This window comes from Plutella xylostella, chromosome 3 (assembly GCF_932276165.1).
Source record: "Plutella xylostella chromosome 3, ilPluXylo3.1, whole genome shotgun sequence".
In the NCBI taxonomy this organism is placed as follows: domain Eukaryota; kingdom Metazoa; phylum Arthropoda; class Insecta; order Lepidoptera; family Plutellidae; genus Plutella; species Plutella xylostella.
Window position 1 is genome coordinate 2,476,630 of NC_063983.1, and position 21,707 is coordinate 2,498,336.

The window sequence follows — 21,707 nt, forward strand, 5'->3', positions numbered from 1 at the left end:
CGGCTGAACCGATTTTCGATTTGTTTTTTTTGGGTCGTAGGTAAGGTTACCCCCAGTGTTCTTAGCCATATTTAATCAAAATTGACTGGGCCGTTCAAAAGTTATGCGACTTTTACTGTTTAAAGTAAAAAAAAAACACAATTTTTTAGGTTATAAATTTTGACGTTTTCTTTCTTTCACTGACCTGTTGAAGTGTTTCCTGAAGATGCCGCTGGTGCAGTAGAGCGCGATGGGGTTGACGCAGCTGTTCAGGAACGACATGCAGAAGCCCACGATACGCAGCGCGTGCCACCAGCCGTTGTAGTCGTCTTGTGCTGATGGGCTGCGGGCAACGAAAGGGTCAATGAACTAAACAAGTAAAAATTTAGGTTCTCAAAAAGTCATAAAGAAATCCAAAAACCTCTATCCTGGGTAGTACCATATAGCACAAACAATGTCATATTTTGGACTACAGAACCTTCTGTAGCCAAATAAGGCAAAAAAAACATAACTTCCGTTTGAAACCCTTGGATGTAGAAGTTAATGTAAAAACGCTGGAAACAACCGTTTCTACATTCTAGGTATTGGGTAGCGGGAGATAGGTGCTCAAAATTGGAATCAGCTTGACGAGGACGTGAAACGTTTCAGTTTTGGGACAAACAGTTTCAAACGGAAGTTATGATTGTTTGATTGTTTTTCAATTGGCGGCGCTAGTTTTCCTTATCTCCTCTAGTACAAAATATTTTACAAGAGGAGATATTTAATTAAATTTGACAGTGGAAAACAATTCAGAGGTCCAATGCCTTAATCTCTATTCATTTTGATATTTCAATTTGAAATGAATATACATAAATAAAATTAAAAATGAAATATCACTGTGCAACCGCTGCGGTTTTATTATGGCTCGCAGCCCCGACCACTCCCGGGTCATGTCAAAGAATTTAATTAATTCGTAGACCATGATTTAAAAATAAATTTGTCGAACGCAAAAATAGCCCGCGTTCCGGCCATAAATTATTGCCGTGACAGTTATTTTCAGTTGCGCCTCTTACACTCTCGGAAAAAGGTTTAAATTAGAAATGTTTGGTTCGTGCCTCCGTCGATCGTCCTCAGGGGGTCACTCTATATGACGAAAAACGAAGCTTCGAAGCGCTGCTGCGCGAGCCACGGCATCTCGTTGTATAAGGTCATGCCCGCACCGCGAATATTTCGCCGCGCGAATATTTTTTCGCAATTCTGTAACACATTGAATACTATAGGATAGTGTTGCCCAAATGCAAGAACAAGACGAGACTTAGCCAGTCTTGGTCTTGGTCTTGCGCCAATACACCTGGTCTTGGTCTTGGTCTTGGTCTTGCGCTCCCAGTCTTGGTCTTGGTCTTGGTCTTGCAGCAAGAGTCTTGCAAGTCTTGCAATTACCTATTAGTCTATTACTATTTATTAAAGTTTACTTTTTGATTTTAATAGATATTTTTTTATTCGCTATGTTTATGGTATTAGTCGTAATGCGCATAGGTCCAGTTTTTCATTTTCTTTGATACAGTTTTGTTGACGACGAATGCTGAAAGGAACACTCACCGCGGTAAACAATGCCAAAAACGGTCATGTTTATGCTGCGCTAAACAGATAGCGCTTGCGTGACCAATTCCGCCTGGGTCTTATTTTTTGTGAAAATTTGATTGTTTTATTTACCTTTTTTCTGTTTAAAATCATGATGATTACGCTTATTTTGTTCATGTACATAAGTTATTAACTAGTTTTAAGTTCAATAAAGAGATATTGATGATTGTGCAACGTTAGAAATTACTTAGTAAAATGTAAGGAAAATTGTTATAACTTTTTAGTTTATGTACCTAGAGTAGGTGTGTTTTATTTCCCTGCTAGATTATTTAGTAATTAAGTTGATTAAAACGTTAAAATGTACATAGATTAAGTCTTTATAATAAATAAATGCGTTTGAAACAGTAAAGGGAAGCAAAAGAGGGCAATAAAAAATGATTAAAAAACAAGGTTCGTCTGTGCGGCATAGCTTCGAGGTAGCTAAGCAACCATTTCGCTAGGTAGAAATCGTACTACGCCAGCCGAACAGAGGAACAATAAGAAGACTAGAAGAAGCCTGAAAACACTTCTGCCTCCCTTTCTGCTCACTTTTCAAGAAAGAAACTGGAGTTTTACTTCTGCCCCGGTCACCTACCTAAGCCTAGGTATTCAACAACCTTAAGAAGCAAGTTCAAGTGGATTACGGCCATCGGTTATCTTCGTTTTGCAACTGTAAGCAATCCGCTACAGTTCATGGTCCTTCGAGCCGGATTCTGCAACCAAGAAGCTTCATCGAAGAGGAGGAGACCAGCAGCTGAAGAGGAGGAGAATCAAGCCTATAAGCGATTACTGGGAGTAATACGCTGTGAAGAGGACGATTCGAAGCCTACGCTGATGCGATTACGTTGCCACTCTATCGGCTCGTATATTGCTAAGCGTCCCACAGAAGAGGCGGAGTGTTCGAGAAACTACGCGCTCAGCGCGGTTGCATTACGTAACACCTTGACGTTGCGTATTTGCAATTAACGCTTTTGAAGCGGTGCGGTCGATCCAAGTAGACTGCCTTCGCCTTGTACGTGAGAAGATCGCCGAGGGACATCAAGTGGAGCCCACATCAAGCAGAACGGCGACATGATGAACACACGAGCGAAGACCAGTCGGAACACGACCCCCACCGCTGAAGGGAGAGCCGTCGAAACTCGCGAGAGAGAAGGCACAACGAACAACTCGCCGGCAGAGTCAGCATCGACAGCAACAACCGACGCCACCAGATCCACGGAGGCCACCGGCACCACGGGCACGTCCGGCACCACGGGCACGTCCGGCACCACGGGCACGTCCGGCACCACGGGCACGTCCGGTACCACGGACACGTCCGGGGCAACGGGAACCTCAAGAACGTCAAGAAACTCAGCCAAGTCGACTGCCAAACTCGACGAGCCGGCCAGCAAGCAAAGTACCAGCAACAAGCCAATGGAGAGAGAGATGACTGCACCGACCCATCACGAGAAGAGGGCCGGGTCAGAGCACACTGTGGTACCTCGAAGGAGGCCAACGTCGCACGCCTCGACATCGAAGACAATAAGAAGAAGGAAGGAAATCGAACAGATGATCGAGATCAAGCGACAAGAAGCGAAGAAGGCGCAAGCTGAACAGGAGCTAGCCAAGATGAGGCTGGAGCTGATTCACCTGGAATCCGAGACAGATCTGAGCGACCTGGAGGAGGACAACGACGAGCCTCATGGCCAGGCCGGACGATCGAGCCATATTGACAAATGGGTCGAGGAATCAACAGCGAAGCGCTTCACTTCACTTCCAACATCACACGTGGAAGCTCACACATCGGCAAGACGACACGAGGGGGAGCGACTGGAGTACGGAAGATACTGTGAACAGGCACCCCACATGTCAGAACCGCCACGTCTCTACAACGGCAAACCTACGGCGCCGCACACACGCGCCACCCCTTATGATGGACAAGTTCATCATCATCAGCCGCCGCCGATCGCACCCCGGTACATGAGTGAGCTGCATACATTCACCGGGGAGCCGAGCGACTGGATCGCATTCAGAGCGACATACAGAGATACAGAGATGTACTTCAGCGAGATCGAGAACATCGCGAGGCTCAGAAAAGCCATACAAGGAAAAGCTAAAGAAGCAGTACGTTCGATGTTATTCAACGATACAAATCCGAAGCTTATCATCGACACATTACAACGAAGATTCGGTCAACCACTACGACTGATAAGAAGCGAACTAGAAATCATCGAGAAAATGAAGCCGCTGTCTGACGACGCTCGCAACCTCGCTCACTTCGCCGGGGTCGTAGCCAACGTGGTGAACACCATCCAACTCACGAAGCGCACACACATGCTACACTCTGAAGACATATATGAGAAGATATTATCGAAGATGAGCATCATGATCAGATTCAAGTGGTTTGAATATAAAGCCGCAGAAGAAGCACGAGAATGGCCAGTATTACTCGCGCTCACGTCTTTCCTGAACCGGACCGCCGATCAATTCGAAGCCTGCGAGTTCGAGAGCCGACCATACATCAAGAAGGAGAGAGAACCACTGCGCAACCGTATGAAGAACAAAGTGCACATGACAAGAGCGGACAACTATGAAGAAGAAATAAGCGACAGCAGTGCCGAGTCCGAGAACGAGTCGATCATCGACGACGATGAAGAATACCACCAAGTTATGTTGACCTCTCGGAAGGACAATCAAGAGTGCCCAGCCTGCAGTGACAAACACGCTCTGAAATCATGCAAGAAGTTTATGAAGCTACCACTGGAAGAAAAATGGGAGGTTGCCAAGAAGGCATACGTGTGTTTTCGATGCCTGAGCTCCACACACCGGGGTTTCAACTGCCGCGCGAAACCATGTGGAAAAAACGGGTGCAGAGGATCACATCACAGGCTCCTCCACCGAGACAAGGAAGGCGAGAAGGATTCGACCGAGCCTAAAGACACACAACCCACGAATACACCACAGCAAGCTAAAGACAAGCAGACGCACTCAGTGAACACCCTGTGCACCATGAAAGGATACCTGAAGATAGTGCCGCTGAAGTTATATGGCCCGAAGAATACTACTGAAGTCTACGCCCTGCTGGATGAAGGAGCCACCATCACACTCATAGAGGAAGAAGTGGCCGACTGCATCGGAGCCACCGGTCCAAAGGAAGGTCTATGCATAGAAGGCATCGGCGGACATCGAATGAACGAGCCCGACTCAAGGCGACTGAAACTGAAGATTCAAGGAAGATACGCACGAAACATTGAAAAAATGAATGCCTACACGATTTCGAAGCTGAGCATTTCGTCACAAATGGTGCCACACACACTAATAGAAGACTGTCCGCACCTGTCCGACATCGCCGACGTGATTACCTACGACAACGTGCGGCCGAGAATAGTGATTGGACAAGACAACTGGCATCTAATCATATCGCAAGACGTGAAATCCGGAGACCGAAACAAACCTGTAGCCTCACTCACAAGACTAGGCTGGACATTACACGGTTGTGCAACATTCAGCACAAGACCAGTGGTAGCCGTGAACCACATACGAACAACTCGCGAAGACAAGATGGACGAGCTAATCAAACATCACTTCAGCATCGAGTCTCTAGGCGTAACTCCCAAAACGCCTTCAAATGACCCCGAGAAGAAAGCCAACGAGATACTGGAAGCAACATGCCGACGACTACCCGAAGGCCGACTCGAAGCAGGTCTATTATGGAGAACTCCGAATGAAACTATGCCAAACAACCGCGAAAATGCAATGAAGCGACTAATCGGTATAGAAAAACGACTGAAGAAAGATGAAAAGCTGAAATGCGAGTATGAGAAGCAAATAAGAAACTTACTCGACAGTGACTACGCTGAACCAGTACCTGGACCGTCTACATCATCGAGAACCTGGTACTTACCTCATTTTGCCGTCGTGCATCCCCAGAAAGGGAAGGTTCGCCTGGTGTTCGACGCAGCCGCAAGAAGTGGCGGAAAATGTCTAAATGACGCGCTACTGACTGGACCCGACCTACTGCAATCATTATTCGGAGTACTACTGCGATTCAGAGAGGGACCGATAGCAGTCGTGAGTGACGTCAAGGAAATGTTCCTCCGCATTCAAGTGTGCGAGCAAGACAGAGATAGTCTCAGATTCCTGTGGAGAGAAAAGGACAGCGAGAAGCCGAAAGAATATCGAATGAAATCACTCATATTCGGCGCAGCATCGTCACCGTGCACCGCAATATATGCAAAAAATCGCAACGCAGCCGACTTCAAAGAAAAATACCCGCAAGCGGTACAAGCCATAGAACGCAACCACTACATGGACGACTACCTACAAAGTTTTCAGTCTGAAGAAACCGCGAAACGTGTCATCTCAGAAGTCGACTACATACACAAACAAGGCGGATTTCTACTCAGAGGATGGGCTAGCAACAGGCCACAGATATTAGAACAGTTCCCCGAAGACGTGCGAAACAACGGTTCTATCGACCTGGGAAAAGATAGCGAACAAGTCGAGAAAACACTGGGACTCCGATGGAACGTGTCTTCAGATCAACTCAACTTCACGCTGAACCTGCGAAACACACCGTCTGACGCCATAGAGGGCACGAGACCGCCAACGAAACGCGAGGCAACAAGCGCAGTAATGTCCGTGTTCGACCCGCTCGGGCTGGCCTCGCCGATAACTGTACAAGGAAGAGCTATGCTACAAGATGTATGCCGCACGGGCATCGGATGGGACGAGCCTCTGAAAGAAAATGAAGAACGAAAATGGAAAACGTGGCTGCAAGACCTGAAAAAGCTACAAGACCTGAATATACCTAGATGCACTACAACGAAGCTAACTGAAGGCGAAATTCACGTATTCTGCGACGCGAGTGAAAAGGCATATGCAACAGCAATATACTGGCGAGCAATACACCCCGATGGTCACGTCGAAGTAAAGCTGTTGTCAGGAAAGTCACGGGTGGCACCACTCAAGCCCGTGTCTATCCCACGCTTAGAACTGCAAGCCGCACTACTGGGCTGCCGCCTAGCCGCCACAGTAACAAAGGAAACGGACTTAACAATAAACAAGTCTACCTACTGGACCGACTCGAGAACTGTCCTCGCATGGATAAAGTCGGACCCGAGAACATTCAAGCCCTTCGTCGCACACCGGCTAGCCGAAATTGAAGATCACACGAAGCCGACTCAGTGGAGATGGATACCTACTGCTCAGAATGTCGCAGACGACGCTACACGAAACGCGCCCTCTCACTTCGACATACAACACAGATGGTTCACAGGCCCACCGTTCCTCTACTGTGATGAATCAGAATGGCCAGAAGACAAGAGCTCTCCCAACATACCTACTACCGGTGAAGAAAAACCAAACTGCGCCCTGCACGTCATCAACACTGAAGAACAGCTCATCAAACCTGAAAAGTTTTCAAAATTCACGCGACTGCTACGAGCGACCGCCCGCGTGTTTCAAGCCGTCGACATATTCAAGAAACTAATTAAATCAAGAAAACATCAAATTCAAGTAACTAAGAAAATTACACAAGATACCACTTGGCGTATCAAGAAGACTGCCAAAGCCATCCCGCGCAAAATTGTTCCTACTCAACAACGGAGCACAATAAATTACGTGATACTTACGCAAGAATACCTAAACAAAGCTGAAAAATACCTAATCCGCAAGATACAAGACGACTGCTTCAAGAGCGAAAAACATCACCTGAAAAATAACACCAAAATACCTAATAGCTCAAAACTGAAAAACCTGACGCTCACGCTGAAAACTGAAGACGACATAATATACCTATCAACGAGAGTCGGCGCCGCTCCATACCTACCTCACGACTACAAGAACCCCGCCGTGCTCGATGGAAGTCACTACGTCACGCTCCTACTCATCGAAGAGAAACACCGACAACTTCACCATGGCAACCATCAAACAGTCATGAACGAGATAAGACAACGATACTACGTGACGAAATTACGTAACTCCGTGAAGAAGATAACAAGAGAATGCCTAACATGCAAAATACGCCGACAGAAACCACAGAGTGCTCCCCTGGGCGACCTACCTAAAGAAAGACTGAATAGGTATCAACGGCCCTTCACATGTACCGCCGTGGACTACTTTGGCCCAATGACTGTGACAGTTGGAAGACGTCATGAAAAACGCTGGGGTGCATTATTCACATGCCTGACTACGCGTGCAATCCATCTAGAGTTGGCCAACTCACTCTCAACCGACTCTATGATACTGGCGCTGAGGCGAATGGCTGCCCGCAGATCGACCCCTGCAACAATATACAGCGACAACGGAACTAACTTTGTTGGCGCGAACAAAGAACTTCAAGAACAGCTGAAAAGTCTATCACAAACAGATTTGGTACGAGAAACTGAAAACTACGGAATCACGTGGAAATTCATCCCTCCCGGGGCCCCACACATGGGCGGAGCCTGGGAACGCCTCGTACGCTCCGTGAAGACAGCACTAGCAGCAACTCTGAATGAAAGATCGCCCAAAGAAGAGGTGCTTCACACACTACTCCTGGAAGTCGAACATGTGGTAAACTCAAGGCCACTCACTGAAATAAGTCTTGACCCAGACGCAGAGGAAGCACTAACACCTAATCACTTTCTGATTGGAAAATCATGTGGTCTGCTGACACTGGGAACGTTTCACAATAGTTCTCTTGTTGGTACTGCAACGTGGAAGACCTGCCAACTCCTAGCGGATCACTTCTGGGCACGATGGACGAAGGAGTACCTGCCTACACTGCTGCCACGCCGCCACCCAGGCCGACCTTACACTAACCCAAAGGTCGGTGACATCGTACTAATCGTGGACTCTTCACTACCACGTGGTACGTGGCCTAGAGGCGAGATCGTCGCGACACACCCTGGACCAGACGGCACAGTAAGAATCGTCGACGTGAGAACCAAGCACGGCATCCTGCGAAGACCTGCAACGAGGCTGATCATCCTGACGACTACAGCACCACCCGATATGACTTCAGCATCCTGCCGCCAGAACCTGGAACCGGTTACTACGTAACGAGGGGGAGACTGTTGACGACGAATGCTGAAAGGAACACTCACCGCGGTAAACAATGCCAAAAACGGTCATGTTTATGCTGCGCTAAACAGATAGCGCTTGCGTGACCAATTCCGCCTGGGTCTTATTTTTTGTGAAAATTTGATTGTTTTATTTACCTTTTTTCTGTTTAAAATCATGATGATTACGCTTATTTTGTTCATGTACATAAGTTATTAACTAGTTTTAAGTTCAATAAAGAGATATTGATGATTGTGCAACGTTAGAAATTACTTAGTAAAATGTAAGGAAAATTGTTATAACTTTTTAGTTTATGTACCTAGAGTAGGTGTGTTTTATTTCCCTGCTAGATTATTTAGTAATTAAGTTGATTAAAACGTTAAAATGTACATAGATTAAGTCTTTATAATAAATAAATGCGTTTGAAACAGTAAAGGGAAGCAAAAGAGGGCAATAAAAAATGATTAAAAAACAAGGTTCGTCTGTGCGGCATAGCTTCGAGGTAGCTAAGCAACCATTTCGCTAGGTAGAAATCGTACTACGCCAGCCGAACAGAGGAACAATAAGAAGACTAGAAGAAGCCTGAAAACACTTCTGCCTCCCTTTCTGCTCACTTTTCAAGAAAGAAACTGGAGTTTTACTTCTGCCCCGGTCACCTACCTAAGCCTAGGTATTCAACAACCTTAAGAAGCAAGTTCAAGTGGATTACGGCCATCGGTTATCTTCGTTTTGCAACTGTAAGCAATCCGCTACAAGTTTTTTGCATCTCATAGAATTCCTAAGCGTACTTACCTATACACCGAACTGTTACACCTAACTACTCAGTGAAATAGCGCTCTGCAAGACGCAAGAGTCTTGCAGGCTATGTCTTGTTCTTGCTCAAGTCTTGCACGGTCAGTCTTGGTCTTGGTCTTGCTAAAAATACGCGGTCTTGTTCTTGGTCTTGGTCTTGCAAAAACGCAAGAACAAGACCAAGACTGCAAGACCAAGACTGAATTTGGGCAACACTACTATAGGAGTATCCGCACTTGCCGGGATCTGCATAGAAGTGACAAAATTCGCGAGAAATTTTATTCGCGGTGTGAACAGGCGAACTTTGAGTGCGGAATATAATTCGCGCGGCGAAATATTCGCTGTGTAGACACGGCCTAAAACATGCCGATTGCACGACAGCTCTCGTTCGTTCGTTTTTCGTCAGTATAGAGTAACCTTCCAGAAGTTGAGCTCGAATTCCGATCAGAGCCGAGAGGCTTATAAAACCCGACAAACTGTGACCGAAATTGCCCCAAAGCGTGACTTTACGTGACCTTTTTTTATGAACCGCAGCGAACAAGTAACAAGTAGATAACTTATTGGCTTGTATCAAAAATACACTCTTTTTTAAAATATGTATTTATGACATTCTATACTAACGACTAAGTTATTATGTATAAGTAAGTATATATTCTAGTGTTTAACAATATAGATATTAAACAAAATTAAACTGTCCTCATTGTCTTTCGCACTACCTATCACTTTCTCCACAACGCCCAAGGTTAACTGGAAGAGAATGCTTTTAGCATTAAGTTCGCCTATGTACAAAATTAATTTATGTGCAATAAAGAATTTAATAATAATAATAATAATAACGACTGGATTAGAGACATCCTAACTAATATTATAAATGCGAAAGTAACTGTGTCTGTCTGTCTGTCTGTCTGTCTGTCTGTCTGTCTGTCTGTTACTCTTTCACGCCAAAACTACTGAACGGATTTGAATGAAATTTGGTATACATACGGTCTAGACCCTGGGAAAGAACATAGGCTACTTTTTATCCCGGAATTCCCACGGGAAAACTTTTTAAGGCGAAGCGAAGCGCGCGGGAACAGCTAGTACATTTATATAACTCATAGTTGACTTCTTCGATTTATGTATAAAATTGTTTTGTTTTAAAAAAATAAGCATTTACATAGTTTAGAAATGACCTAAGTAACTTAAATATTTATTTGAGATATAGTTTCCCTTTCAACCTGTGTAAGCACTTAAAACATCATATTACCGGAGTTATTAAGTACTCATTTATATGAAAACGCCGATCTACTGAGGTAAACAAAAGGTTCAGTTCATTACAATATTATTTCAAAGCACTTTTTTTGCATACCTGTCAATATGCGCCGCCAGTGTGGGAGGGTTGTCCTTTTTACCTTTCAAGTGCAAATGGACACCCTATTGAGGGTACCGAGTGTGGAAATAATATGCGGCTACATACTCAGGTGTATTAACTAATATACACTCACGGGCAATGAAAATGTTCCAGTGACAAAAGCACAATATTTCTCCTAAAGGCCAGCTTAATGTAGGCTGTCTTTTACGATTAAGAATATTTCATTTCATTTCTAGCTGTAGCCCGCGATCTCCGCGAGAACTTATAGAAAAACCCAGGGGAATTCCGGGATAAATGGTAGCCTTACAGAGTGTTGTGTAGCCTCACAAATTGTTTGGGTGATAGAGGAGTCATTCTAACCAACTTTTATCCTTGGAGAGCGTGTCCTATACAAACTTTATTGGTCACTGGACTTTTTAGTTTGGACTGTGTAGTATAGGGATTTAGGGAATAGTATTTTGTTCACGAATAAGGCAAATTTTGAATGATTAAATATGTTAGAAATTACTTTTATTATCAACAAAAAAGTTGGTCTGGAAATCAAACATAACAACACGTGATAGCTTTTTTTTTGGTGGGTGGGTGCAAAAAAGTATACACATCACTTATAATTGTTTATTAATAATTAATGCAATAATTAACAGTAATTGAAAATAATAGTGTGTTTCAAAACATAATATAGACTAATTCAGTGGATAATTGTTATTGAGCAATTTACTCTATGTTATAAAAATATTGCACTCCTACCTGCTGGTTGACCTTTGTTTGACCCTACAACTGACACAAGGCAACAACATCAAGATAAAAATGACCTCTTCTCAAGCACTTCAAGAGACACAAATGAGTCTAGAGAGAACTGTAATCGCCAGAATGGATGAATTTGAAAGAAGGCTTGGGAGTTTCAGTTCATCCACTAAGAAGGCGGACCTTGAGGAGCTCACACAGGAGTACTGCAGCTTCAAAGAGACAGTACTGCCCATGCTGCGACTGCTTCAAGATCAGATTCTCCGTATCGCTGCACAGGTTGATGAGATGGACAGCCAGACCCGCCGGAATGCCCTACTCGTCTCAGGCATTAAAGAGGATGATGGTGAAAGTCCTGCGGCATTGATTTGCGATATGGCAGTTTCTGTGATGGGGATCTCCAACTTCGACAAATCATCAATTGTTCACTGCGTCAGGCTTGGTGTTCGACGGCCCGGTTCCAATCGACCGATTCTGGTTAAGTTTGGCAATTTGAAGTCCAAATCTGATATATGGATGAGCAAAACGAAGCTGAAGTCAAGTCAAGTCGTCATTAGCGAGTTCCTGACCAAGCCTCGTCAGCGCATCTTTCTCCGCGCCCGCCGACACTTCGGGATCAGCAGCTGCTGGACGAGGAGCGGCACCGTCATGGTGAGGTTGCCCGACGACAGCCGGGTCAAGGTGCTGACCGAGGCGGCGCTAGATGATCTGTGCAAGAAGCACCCCGCCGTCACTCCAGTAGCCAAGGAGGCAGTCAAGGCTTCCATTGCCAAGCCGGCGACCTCCCAGCACAAGGGCTCTTCTCCTAAGGGTCGTACTGCGCCGTCGGCGCCCGCGACCAGGAGCAAGACTGCTGGCTCGGCGACTTCGAGGGACAAGCGGTGATTGCACGTCATTGATCGTTTGCGTTTTCTTTTCTCTTTTCTAGCTTCATTTAATTATTATCTTGCAAGTTGAAGGTATTTTTTCTTATTAATTTTTCTTGTTACCTCTTTAACCTCTTTTTTGAATTGTAAGTTAATACTGTCAATGTCAACTGTCATCTGTCAGTGATATGAAGACGTCAATTATTAATCTGTGAACACTACCATGTTGCGCCTCAGAACATTAATCCCATTTAATAATTTTCTTGTGTAGTTAATATTGTTTTTGTTTTGTTTATTGGTCTTTGTCTCTTTTATCTTTTTTTTGTTTTACTTTCAGCCAGCAGGACAGTGCAGGCTAATTTTCTTCCTTAATATTAATAATAGTGATTCTATTTATTTTTTTAACGTCACTTGATAGTATTTGCTGTTTATTATTTATTATATTTTATTATTTATTGATACTTTATTTTATAATATATGTATTTATTTATGTCTGATACCGATAATGAATCTTTTATTTCAGCTAATTCATCGCTATCTTACTTAAGTGTTGACGATGACCTCACTCTGAGCGCCGTTCTGACTAAGGAGTTTGCACCGTTACATAAAAACTTCAACGCTTGTCACATAAATGCTCAGAGTATTCCTGCACACTTCAGTGAGCTTCTTGACACTTTCTCCTCTGGTTGCTCTGATGCTATTCTGGTGTCAGAAAGTTGGCTCAAACCCACCTTACCCTCCACCTCATACTCTTTGCCCGGATACATATTAATTCGTAACGATCGCGTGGGTGGCAGAGGGGGTGGGGTTGCCATTTACCTAAAAAGCAGCATTCCATACAAGGTTATTGCATCTTCACCCGCTAGGAATGCTCCTGCCGAATACTTGTTCGTAGAGCTTAACTTCGGTTGCAAACTCCTCCTTGGTGTAGTCTACTGCCCACCTACTAATGATTACTTCTCCTCCTTGGAATCCGTCCTGGAACATCATATAGCCAACTACACGCACCACTTAGTTTTGGGTGATTTTAACACTGACCTCCTTGTAACTGATTCTCGTTCACGTAAATTCCTCTCCATAGTCGACTCTGTCAATCTACAAGTCATGCCGTTAATGGCCACTCATCACTCCAACACTACTGACACTCTTCTCGACTTGATCCTTACTTCCGATAGCTCCCTCGTCGTTAATCATGGCCAACATCTAGCCCCCGGTTTCTCTCGCCATGATCTCATCTTCTGTTCATATTTAATACGCACCCCAAAAACGAAACCAGTGGTATTGTTACAAAGAAATTTTGCGAAGATGGATGTGGAGAAGCTCAGACAAGATGCTTCGTCTATCCAATGGAGTGACATGCAGGACCTACCTAGCATTGATGATAAGGTCGCTTTCTTATGCTCCAATGTGATAAGCATCTTTGATAAGCATGCGCCAGTCCGACCTGTTAGATTAAAACACCGTCCCTCGCCATGGATCACTGACACTATCCGCAAGGCTATGGCACATCGCGATCGTTTATTTCGTCGTTTTAAGAAAGACCGTACCGATGAAAATTGGTCCGCTTGTAGAGCTGCAAGGAATCGGTGCAACAAGCTGTGTAGGAACGCCAAACGCCGATTCATATTTGAACAAATTGAACTCTCTTCGCCTGCAGGTACCTGGAAATTCCTCAGGACTCTTGGCGTGGGCAAACCTCCTAACCAGGATACACGTATTCCCTTTGATATCAACGATCTCAACCTCCACTTCACTTCAGTTTCATTACTTGATCCTCATATCAAAAGGTTATCTTTAGATAATATTAAGAATATTTCAATTCCCACGCCAGACATTGACTCCTTTAATTTCGCACCAGCAACTCGGGACGAGGTCAAAAAGATAATTCTTTCGCTGAAATCCAAGGCTGTGGGACATGATAACATAGGACGTTTTATGATCACAACCCTTCTTGACATCCTTCTCTCCGCTATAACCCATATTGTTAACTTTTCCCTTTCCTCAGGCCAATTTCCTAACCTTTGGCTCAAAGCCTACGTCCTTCCTCTGCCTAAAGTCCCAGCACCCACCGCTCCCAACGAGTACCGTCCTATCTCCATACTACCCTTCTTATCCAAAATCCTAGAGTCTATTGTGCATCGTCAGCTGACTATGTTTCTCTCAAATGGTGGTCTCCTGAACCCATTCCAATCTGGATTTCGTTCTGGACACAGTACCACCACAGCCTTGCTTAAGGTGACTGAAGACATCAGATGTGCCATGGAGGATCGGCGGGTAACAGTACTGGTCCTGGTGGACTTTAGCAATGCGTTCAATGCCGTAGACCACGACCTGTTGCTTGCCGTTCTTCAATGTCACAAGATCTCCGATCCCGCTGTTAGCTGGTTTTCTTCATATCTTCGTGGTCGCCAACAGGCAATCCGTTGCGGTCCTTCTGATATATCAGACTGGGCTGACTTGTCTGCTGGTGTTCCTCAAGGCGGCATTCTCTCTCCTCTACTTTTTTCAACCTTTATTAATTTAGTCACCTCAAACCTTCTATGTTCCTACCACTTGTATGCCGATGACCTGCAGATCTACAACCAGGTCAAATTAGACGATTTAGATGCTGGCATTGCTGGGGTCAATAGTGATCTCGAGGAGATATTAAGATGGTCTCGTAGCTTTGGCATTTCCGTTAACCCTAGTAAGTGCCAAGCCATCATTGTGGGTGGCTCAAGGCTGTTATCGGGTCTCGACTATGCTGCGGTGCCTCCTGTCAAATTTGATGGTCGTGTTGTACCTTTTTCTGCAACTGTGAATGATCTTGGCCTGATCATTGATCAAAACCTAAGTTGGGATCAGCAACTTGATAAAGTATCCCGTAAAATTTACGCATCACTCCACTCCTTGCTTCGCTTAAAAAATTTCCTTCCCCAGCACACTAAACTTGCCCTTGTTAATTCTCTTCTTCTTCCCATTTTAGACTATGCGGATGTGTGCTATCTGGACCTAACTGAAGCTTTGCTCAATAAGCTTGAACGCTTATTGAACACGTGCATTCGTTTCGTTTTTGGGCTGCGTAAATATGATCACGTTTCACATTACCGCGCTCAATTGAAATGGCTCCCCATCCGTGACCGTAGGAACCTGCGTATCCTTTGTCTTCTCTTCTCTATCCTCGACGAGCCAAATACCCCACCTTATCTAAAGTCTATGTTCCAATTTCTATCTGACACTCATACCAGAGACTTACGTTCTTCTCATAATTCAATTTTAGCCCTACCCTCCTTCCACTCTGGCTTTATGTCTGACTCTTTCGCGGTCACGGCTGTGCGTCTATGGAACGATCTCCCTGAATCCATTAGGAAAGCTCCGTCTCGAAACGTTTTTAAGCGTCTTACTCGAACTCACTACCTTAGTAAGATAGTTAGTTGATAGCTCTTTCCTGAACCTCTAAATTTATTTATTTATTTTTATTTTATTTTTATATATATATATATATATATATATATATATATATATATAGGTATATATAGGTATATATCATTTATATTATGCTTATTTATATATTCATAACTTATATTTTATGTAGTTACGTATTTTATATTATATTTGGTAATTATTATTAAGTGACTTGTTTTAATTTTGTAGTTATAGTGTTGTTTTCTTTTTGCACACCTTATAATAAAATTTTCTTGCACCTCCTGTGGGTTGACTGGTAGAAAATGCTTGTAGCATTAAGTCCACCCTTTGTACACTTATTTTTATATTTGTGCAATAAAGGATTAAATAATAATAATAATAATAACAATCTGTATGATTAATCAGGGTGCCAGCTACATACGAAATTTCCTCAAATTATCGTTTTAAAGCTTGCTGCTTTTATAAACTAAGGCCACTCCACGTCGGTCTAGGTCAAAGAAACAGGACCCCTTTCAGGTAACTAACTCTGAGAGGGATCAGATTTCTCTGCCCCAGACTGTACGTCGTGGACAACAATATTTTAAAATAAACTAGATGGAGTGTCAGTGCAAAAGAAACGTCTCGACAAATAACACCTCACTTCTACTACTGAGCTCTTATTTTGAATTAGTTCGGTTAGAAGATTTGTTACTTTATTCATTGGTACAATGGTTGTCATTAGGTTGAACTGAAAACGTTTTGAAAGTAAACAATATCCGGACAGTATTTTTGCTTTGTTTTCGTATGTGACAATACCATCTTGTTCGCATATTGTTAATCTAAGTTTCTGGTACATATTATAATTATATCTACCCGCTACGACTCAAGATTAAGTATACTCGTAACACTTATACAGGCTGTTGAAATCTCTTTGAGGTTTCGCCTACATAAATATGACGCTAATTTTCTTATCGCTATATTAACCCAAGTGAAACATTCTGGACTTTCTTGCCGACTACATAGAACACAATATGGTTTGCCCAGACAGTTTCAGTACAGAAACACTTGAGACCGTAACATCATACTTTTTATTAATGTGGTAATTATATGAGCTAAGGTACCGCTTGATTATGAAGACTCGAAATCGAAAGATTATGTACCTCCTGTAGGTTGGCTGCAAGAAAATGCTTTTAGCATTAAGTGCACCTTTTGTACACTTATATCTCATATTTGTGCAATAAAGTATTAAATAAATTAAAAAAAAAATATATTAATAAAAAATTGTGTTTCTACAGAATGTTTAAAAAATAATAGGTATAATAAGGAGGGCTTATGTTATAATTTTTGAATATAGAGCCAATTCAATATTATTATATGTAATAAAATAGGGATACACCGTAAAATGGCCTTTTTCCACACATACGGGTTATTGCCGCATCAATAGATTCACTTTTAATTTCGTGCATCGGTTTAAAAATGCGAAAAATTTACACATGCGATTGAAATTGATGGCTAAAAAAGTTACGTTTGTTTTGTGAGGTAAATAGAAGTTTTTAAATAACAAAAACATGAATATTCCTAATATACATTTAAACAAGCAACTGTTGTATATTTATACATAGCTAGTGTAGTGTTTACATCTGTTTGTTTAAATAAATATATTAAATCTGTGCTTTCGGGCATTTAAATCTACAACATTCCAGTATTGAAATACAGACACAGTACGCTCCGTAAAAAGGGAAACCCTCTTCAAACCCACAGGTTTCAAGTAGGGTTTCAGATACAAGATTCAACGATTTGATTTCTATTATTTTCTTCTTTATTACTTAGTTTTAGGCACATTTTATAGCGAACGAAAACCAGACATGGTTTATAAATACGACGATATAAATTAGGTATAATAGAAGAAAGTATATAAACTTAGATAGTATGTTTGTAACTATCACTGAAGTGGTTTTATAATAATAGTTAGATTGGACATGAGTATAATTTGCAGCGCCGTTTAGATTTAAACAGCCACTTTTCGCCACACAAATTGCTCCAAATAATTGACCTTATATATTATTTATTATAGTACTTACCTATATTATTATTTTTTTACTTAAATAGTTACAAGTTTGTTATCCTGCATTTATAAAAAAACCATGCACAGTTTTTAACGGACGATACTTTTTACTTTCTATTTTCCTAGATCATACAAAGTTATTATGTTTTCAGGTATTTTCTTCTATTAAAATATTCTGTTTGATTGTTTATTCTAACTAAACCCACTGCAACAAGAGATAAAATACACAGGATCGTGTTCCTGGAAGTAAGTTTAATATAGCCAATATAGTGTGTATTTTAGAAACCAATTTTGAATCGTAAAAAATACCTATTTCAGCTTTTCCAAAATATCAATTTACAAGTAGATCTCCACTGAACCCATATGTATGAAGCAGAAGATTTCAGAGTTGGTCCCACAGTGAAAGTAAAAAAATTGCAACGTGTAAGTCATTTATAAAACTCAACCTGTATTATGTATAAAAAGCGGTACCAGAGAGGAATATTTTCAAGGAATATTTATTTCATTTCAGATACATCCGAACACTGTACGTATAAAGATATACGTATTAAACCTTTGTATGAACGAAATGTAAAATGGCAAATTAATTGGTATTCACTGTGTAGGGAAAGTCGCCATTATACCTACTTATAATACCTAGTCGTATTTGATACAAAATGACTTCCCAAAATAATATTTTAAGAGGATTATATGTTCTACGTTCCTTTGGTATCCGAAGTCAATTTGCTTGTGCTATGAAAACTTTGAGTCTGCTCAGAAATTATAGGTAAAACAAAATATAACTTACTTGCTGTAATTTAACTGACATAATTACCTCTAAGATATCCAACATACGACTTACGAGTGATAGTACTACAAATAATAAAGTAGGCATGTACTTTTTTTTTGTTTGAATACTTACCTAAATGAAAGTTGCATGTTATACAAAATCTAAAAGATACCTACTTTGAAATGAAATGAAATATAATATGTATATTATTTATTGGACGTTTTACGTTTTACAATTATTTGTCCATTGTCATAATATAATATCACTCTACCACCATTTCACAAAGGCCCAAGAAATGGCGAAACTTCAATACCAATTAATTCAAGTAAGTACTTACGTATTTAGTTTCATGTATTTTATCCCTCTTACGGTGAAGGTAAACATCGCGTTAAGTTACAAAATTGCGTTAAAATCTCATTGGAGGCACCTATACGATGGCTATGCCTTTAATATTATAGGTCTACGGGTAGAAGCTCTCTCAGCACAAGCTTGCTTGTGTTGGGGTCCACCAACCCGCACTAGGCCAGCGTGGTGGACTAGGCCTAAACCCTTCCTTCATTGGAAGGAGACCCGTGCCCCAGCAGTGGGGATGTAATGGGTCGTGATGATGATGATGATGACGGGTAGAAGACTTTTTCTTTTATCGAGAGTTTATACAGGATGTTAATAAAAGGGGTGACAAATTTGTTCTACGAATATTGGTCATTCGTGAAAAAACACCCCCTTTCGGCTTATTATACCACTTTCACAACACCCTGTATAAGATTACGGTTAAACACAGTCTCACCAGTAGTAGAACCACATCATGAAGACGTGCGAGGGCAGGAAGCACGCGGCGAACACGAGCACGAACGCGAGCACCGTCAGCGCCACCTTGCGGCGCGCGCGCATCTGCAACAAACGTTATTGATTATTATCCAAAGGTTGTCTGGAAGAGATCGCTATAAGCGATAAGACCGCCTTTTGTACCCTAGTTAGGTGTCTATGTAAAATGGTTAATTATTTCTTGGTGTACAAATAAGAGTAGGATAGTACTATCTAGACAGGATCTTGCAAAAAGGCAAATGTCGAAAGGGCGTGACTCAGGGGGTTATTCTGCACAATTTTATTCTACGAGTTTTGAAAATACACCATTTCCATAGAAACTGTGTTGGTCACCTGACTTTAACTATGAAGAAATATTTTTTTTCGCGAATTTCCGACACGGCTCGAGACCTTTCTCGTAAGTTCAAAATATGTTGGTACAGCGAAAGCCGGGTGGCTGCCTTGCGGGTCACCTCTGACTACCCCTTCGGGGATTACATTCGTGAGCGTGACCATATTGTATGTATGCAATATTACAAGGCTAAGACCCCTAAAAGAGTGATAATCTATATCTGAATCTGATAGACGTCAGGTTTCTTTGTCCCTGACTGTAAAATTGTAAATTACCTATGATTAATGCAGAAAGTGGGTTGTTATAATTACAGTCGAGTTAGCGTTGTGTTTGCACAACACGTACTGGATTGCAAGCAGAAGACTGATGAGACTGTAATGAATAATGACCATCCGCACTATGAACATACACACCCTGTATAACCCTAAACTTACTGCCAGTTTCTATAACTCTATCTATCTATAACTGGTAGTTACTTTCATACGATTTTGACAGATTGTTACTTTTGATTATGTCAAAATCGTATGAAAGTAACTACCAGTTATGGATAGATAGAGATATAGAAACTGGCAGTTAGGCGTAGGATTTTTTTTTGCGTCTTACGCCGTTATTTTTCTGTCGAACTTAAAGGAATTCTCGGTTCTAAAATTTAAATTAAAATAATGAATAAGTAAGTAATCTTTATTTTAACTTTTTGCAAAATCGTTTTCCTCCTTCTATAATGACAATGCTAAGAGCTCTTTTCAGAGTGGCAAAGTTTTACGAAGGATCATTATTGTGTGAATTAAGGATATTTGAAGGAAACGCGGAGAAAGAAATCCTATTTTTGCCATCTCTCAAGCCCTCATAATACTTAGCAGAGTTGCCATCGCGCACCGTGGCTTGTTGCTAATGCATTACCAAATAAATTAAGTAATACAACGATTTTGGCATTGTGTACTGTTGGATTTAGTTTTCTTTTATGGACGGCAACTTTGGGCAGACGGACAATAAAGTCATCCAATGTGGATTCAATTTTTATCTTTTTAGGTACGGATCCCTAAAATATAAAGGAAATAGAACAAGCTCACTATTTATAAACAGAGTTATTAAGCCTATTAGGAGCTGGTTACTTCCGAATGAATAAACAAAACCATTAATCTAATCCTGTGGCCTCCTTGGTTAGGGGCAATGGATTGTGCTAACAGTTACGACCCCCAATTTTATACGTCATCTCAAGAAAACAACAGGAAATGATTGTACAATCACAGTCAAAAATTAGTTTACTTATTGATATATTTAAGTTCCTACATCAGTGTTTTTGACATTATTGAAACGCAAGAAATATGTAAATAATGTTGCTAAATATGGAAACCTAACATCTAATTCAAAAAGTCATATAATTACTTTCAAGATAAACTTTTTTAAGGTTAAGACACGTTTACGCGTAGTTTTCATAAAATCTCTAAACGTAAAAAAACACAACGCTTAATATATTATGTAACTAGAAAACGTTTTTTTAGCTTTTTTATAGAATCTCGCTCGCTCACAATGCACTCAACGGTGTGATTCGGTAGAGATTTCAATGAATTCCCAATGAAATAGAGTTTTTTACAAACCATTACCCATTGCTGAGTAGGTATTTATTGAGAGAAAGTTTTATTTTATGCAGTTTCACGTCTGTAAGCGAAGCAGCCGTGGGGAAACTTCTCTTGCAAAAACTTTGTTTAAGTATTTACTTATAGTTAAAAACAGAAATTCATCAGTTGTGGAGATAAAAGCTGGCGATAGGGGTTCCCACAATTTTTTATTTTATTATTTTTACGATTTTTGGAATTTACCTACATCGATATATTTATCAAAGTAGAATACCTGTGGCGGACTCCTAGCCACTAGTTCAGATGAAAATCAACAGATGGCGCTCGGACCCAATACAGAGAAGATGTATGGGAACTACGTAAATTACTATGAAAATCCTACATCGCGCATACGAAGTTTCT

General features: G+C 41.7%; 1 protein-coding gene across 1 annotated transcript in view; it reads right to left on the reverse strand.

Moving 5' to 3' along the window:
* The window catches only part of LOC105381782 (neuropeptide CCHamide-1 receptor), a 105,917-nt gene that overhangs the window by 19,939 nt on the left and 64,271 nt on the right, over positions 1–21,707 (reverse strand). Inside the window, exons 6-7 of the mRNA XM_048622767.1 lie at positions 19,360–19,463; positions 185–322 (exon numbers count right to left, since the gene is read on the reverse strand). Coding sequence (XP_048478724.1) covers positions 185–322; positions 19,360–19,463 — 242 coding nt within the window. The remainder of the gene's footprint in view (positions 1–184; positions 323–19,359; positions 19,464–21,707) is intronic.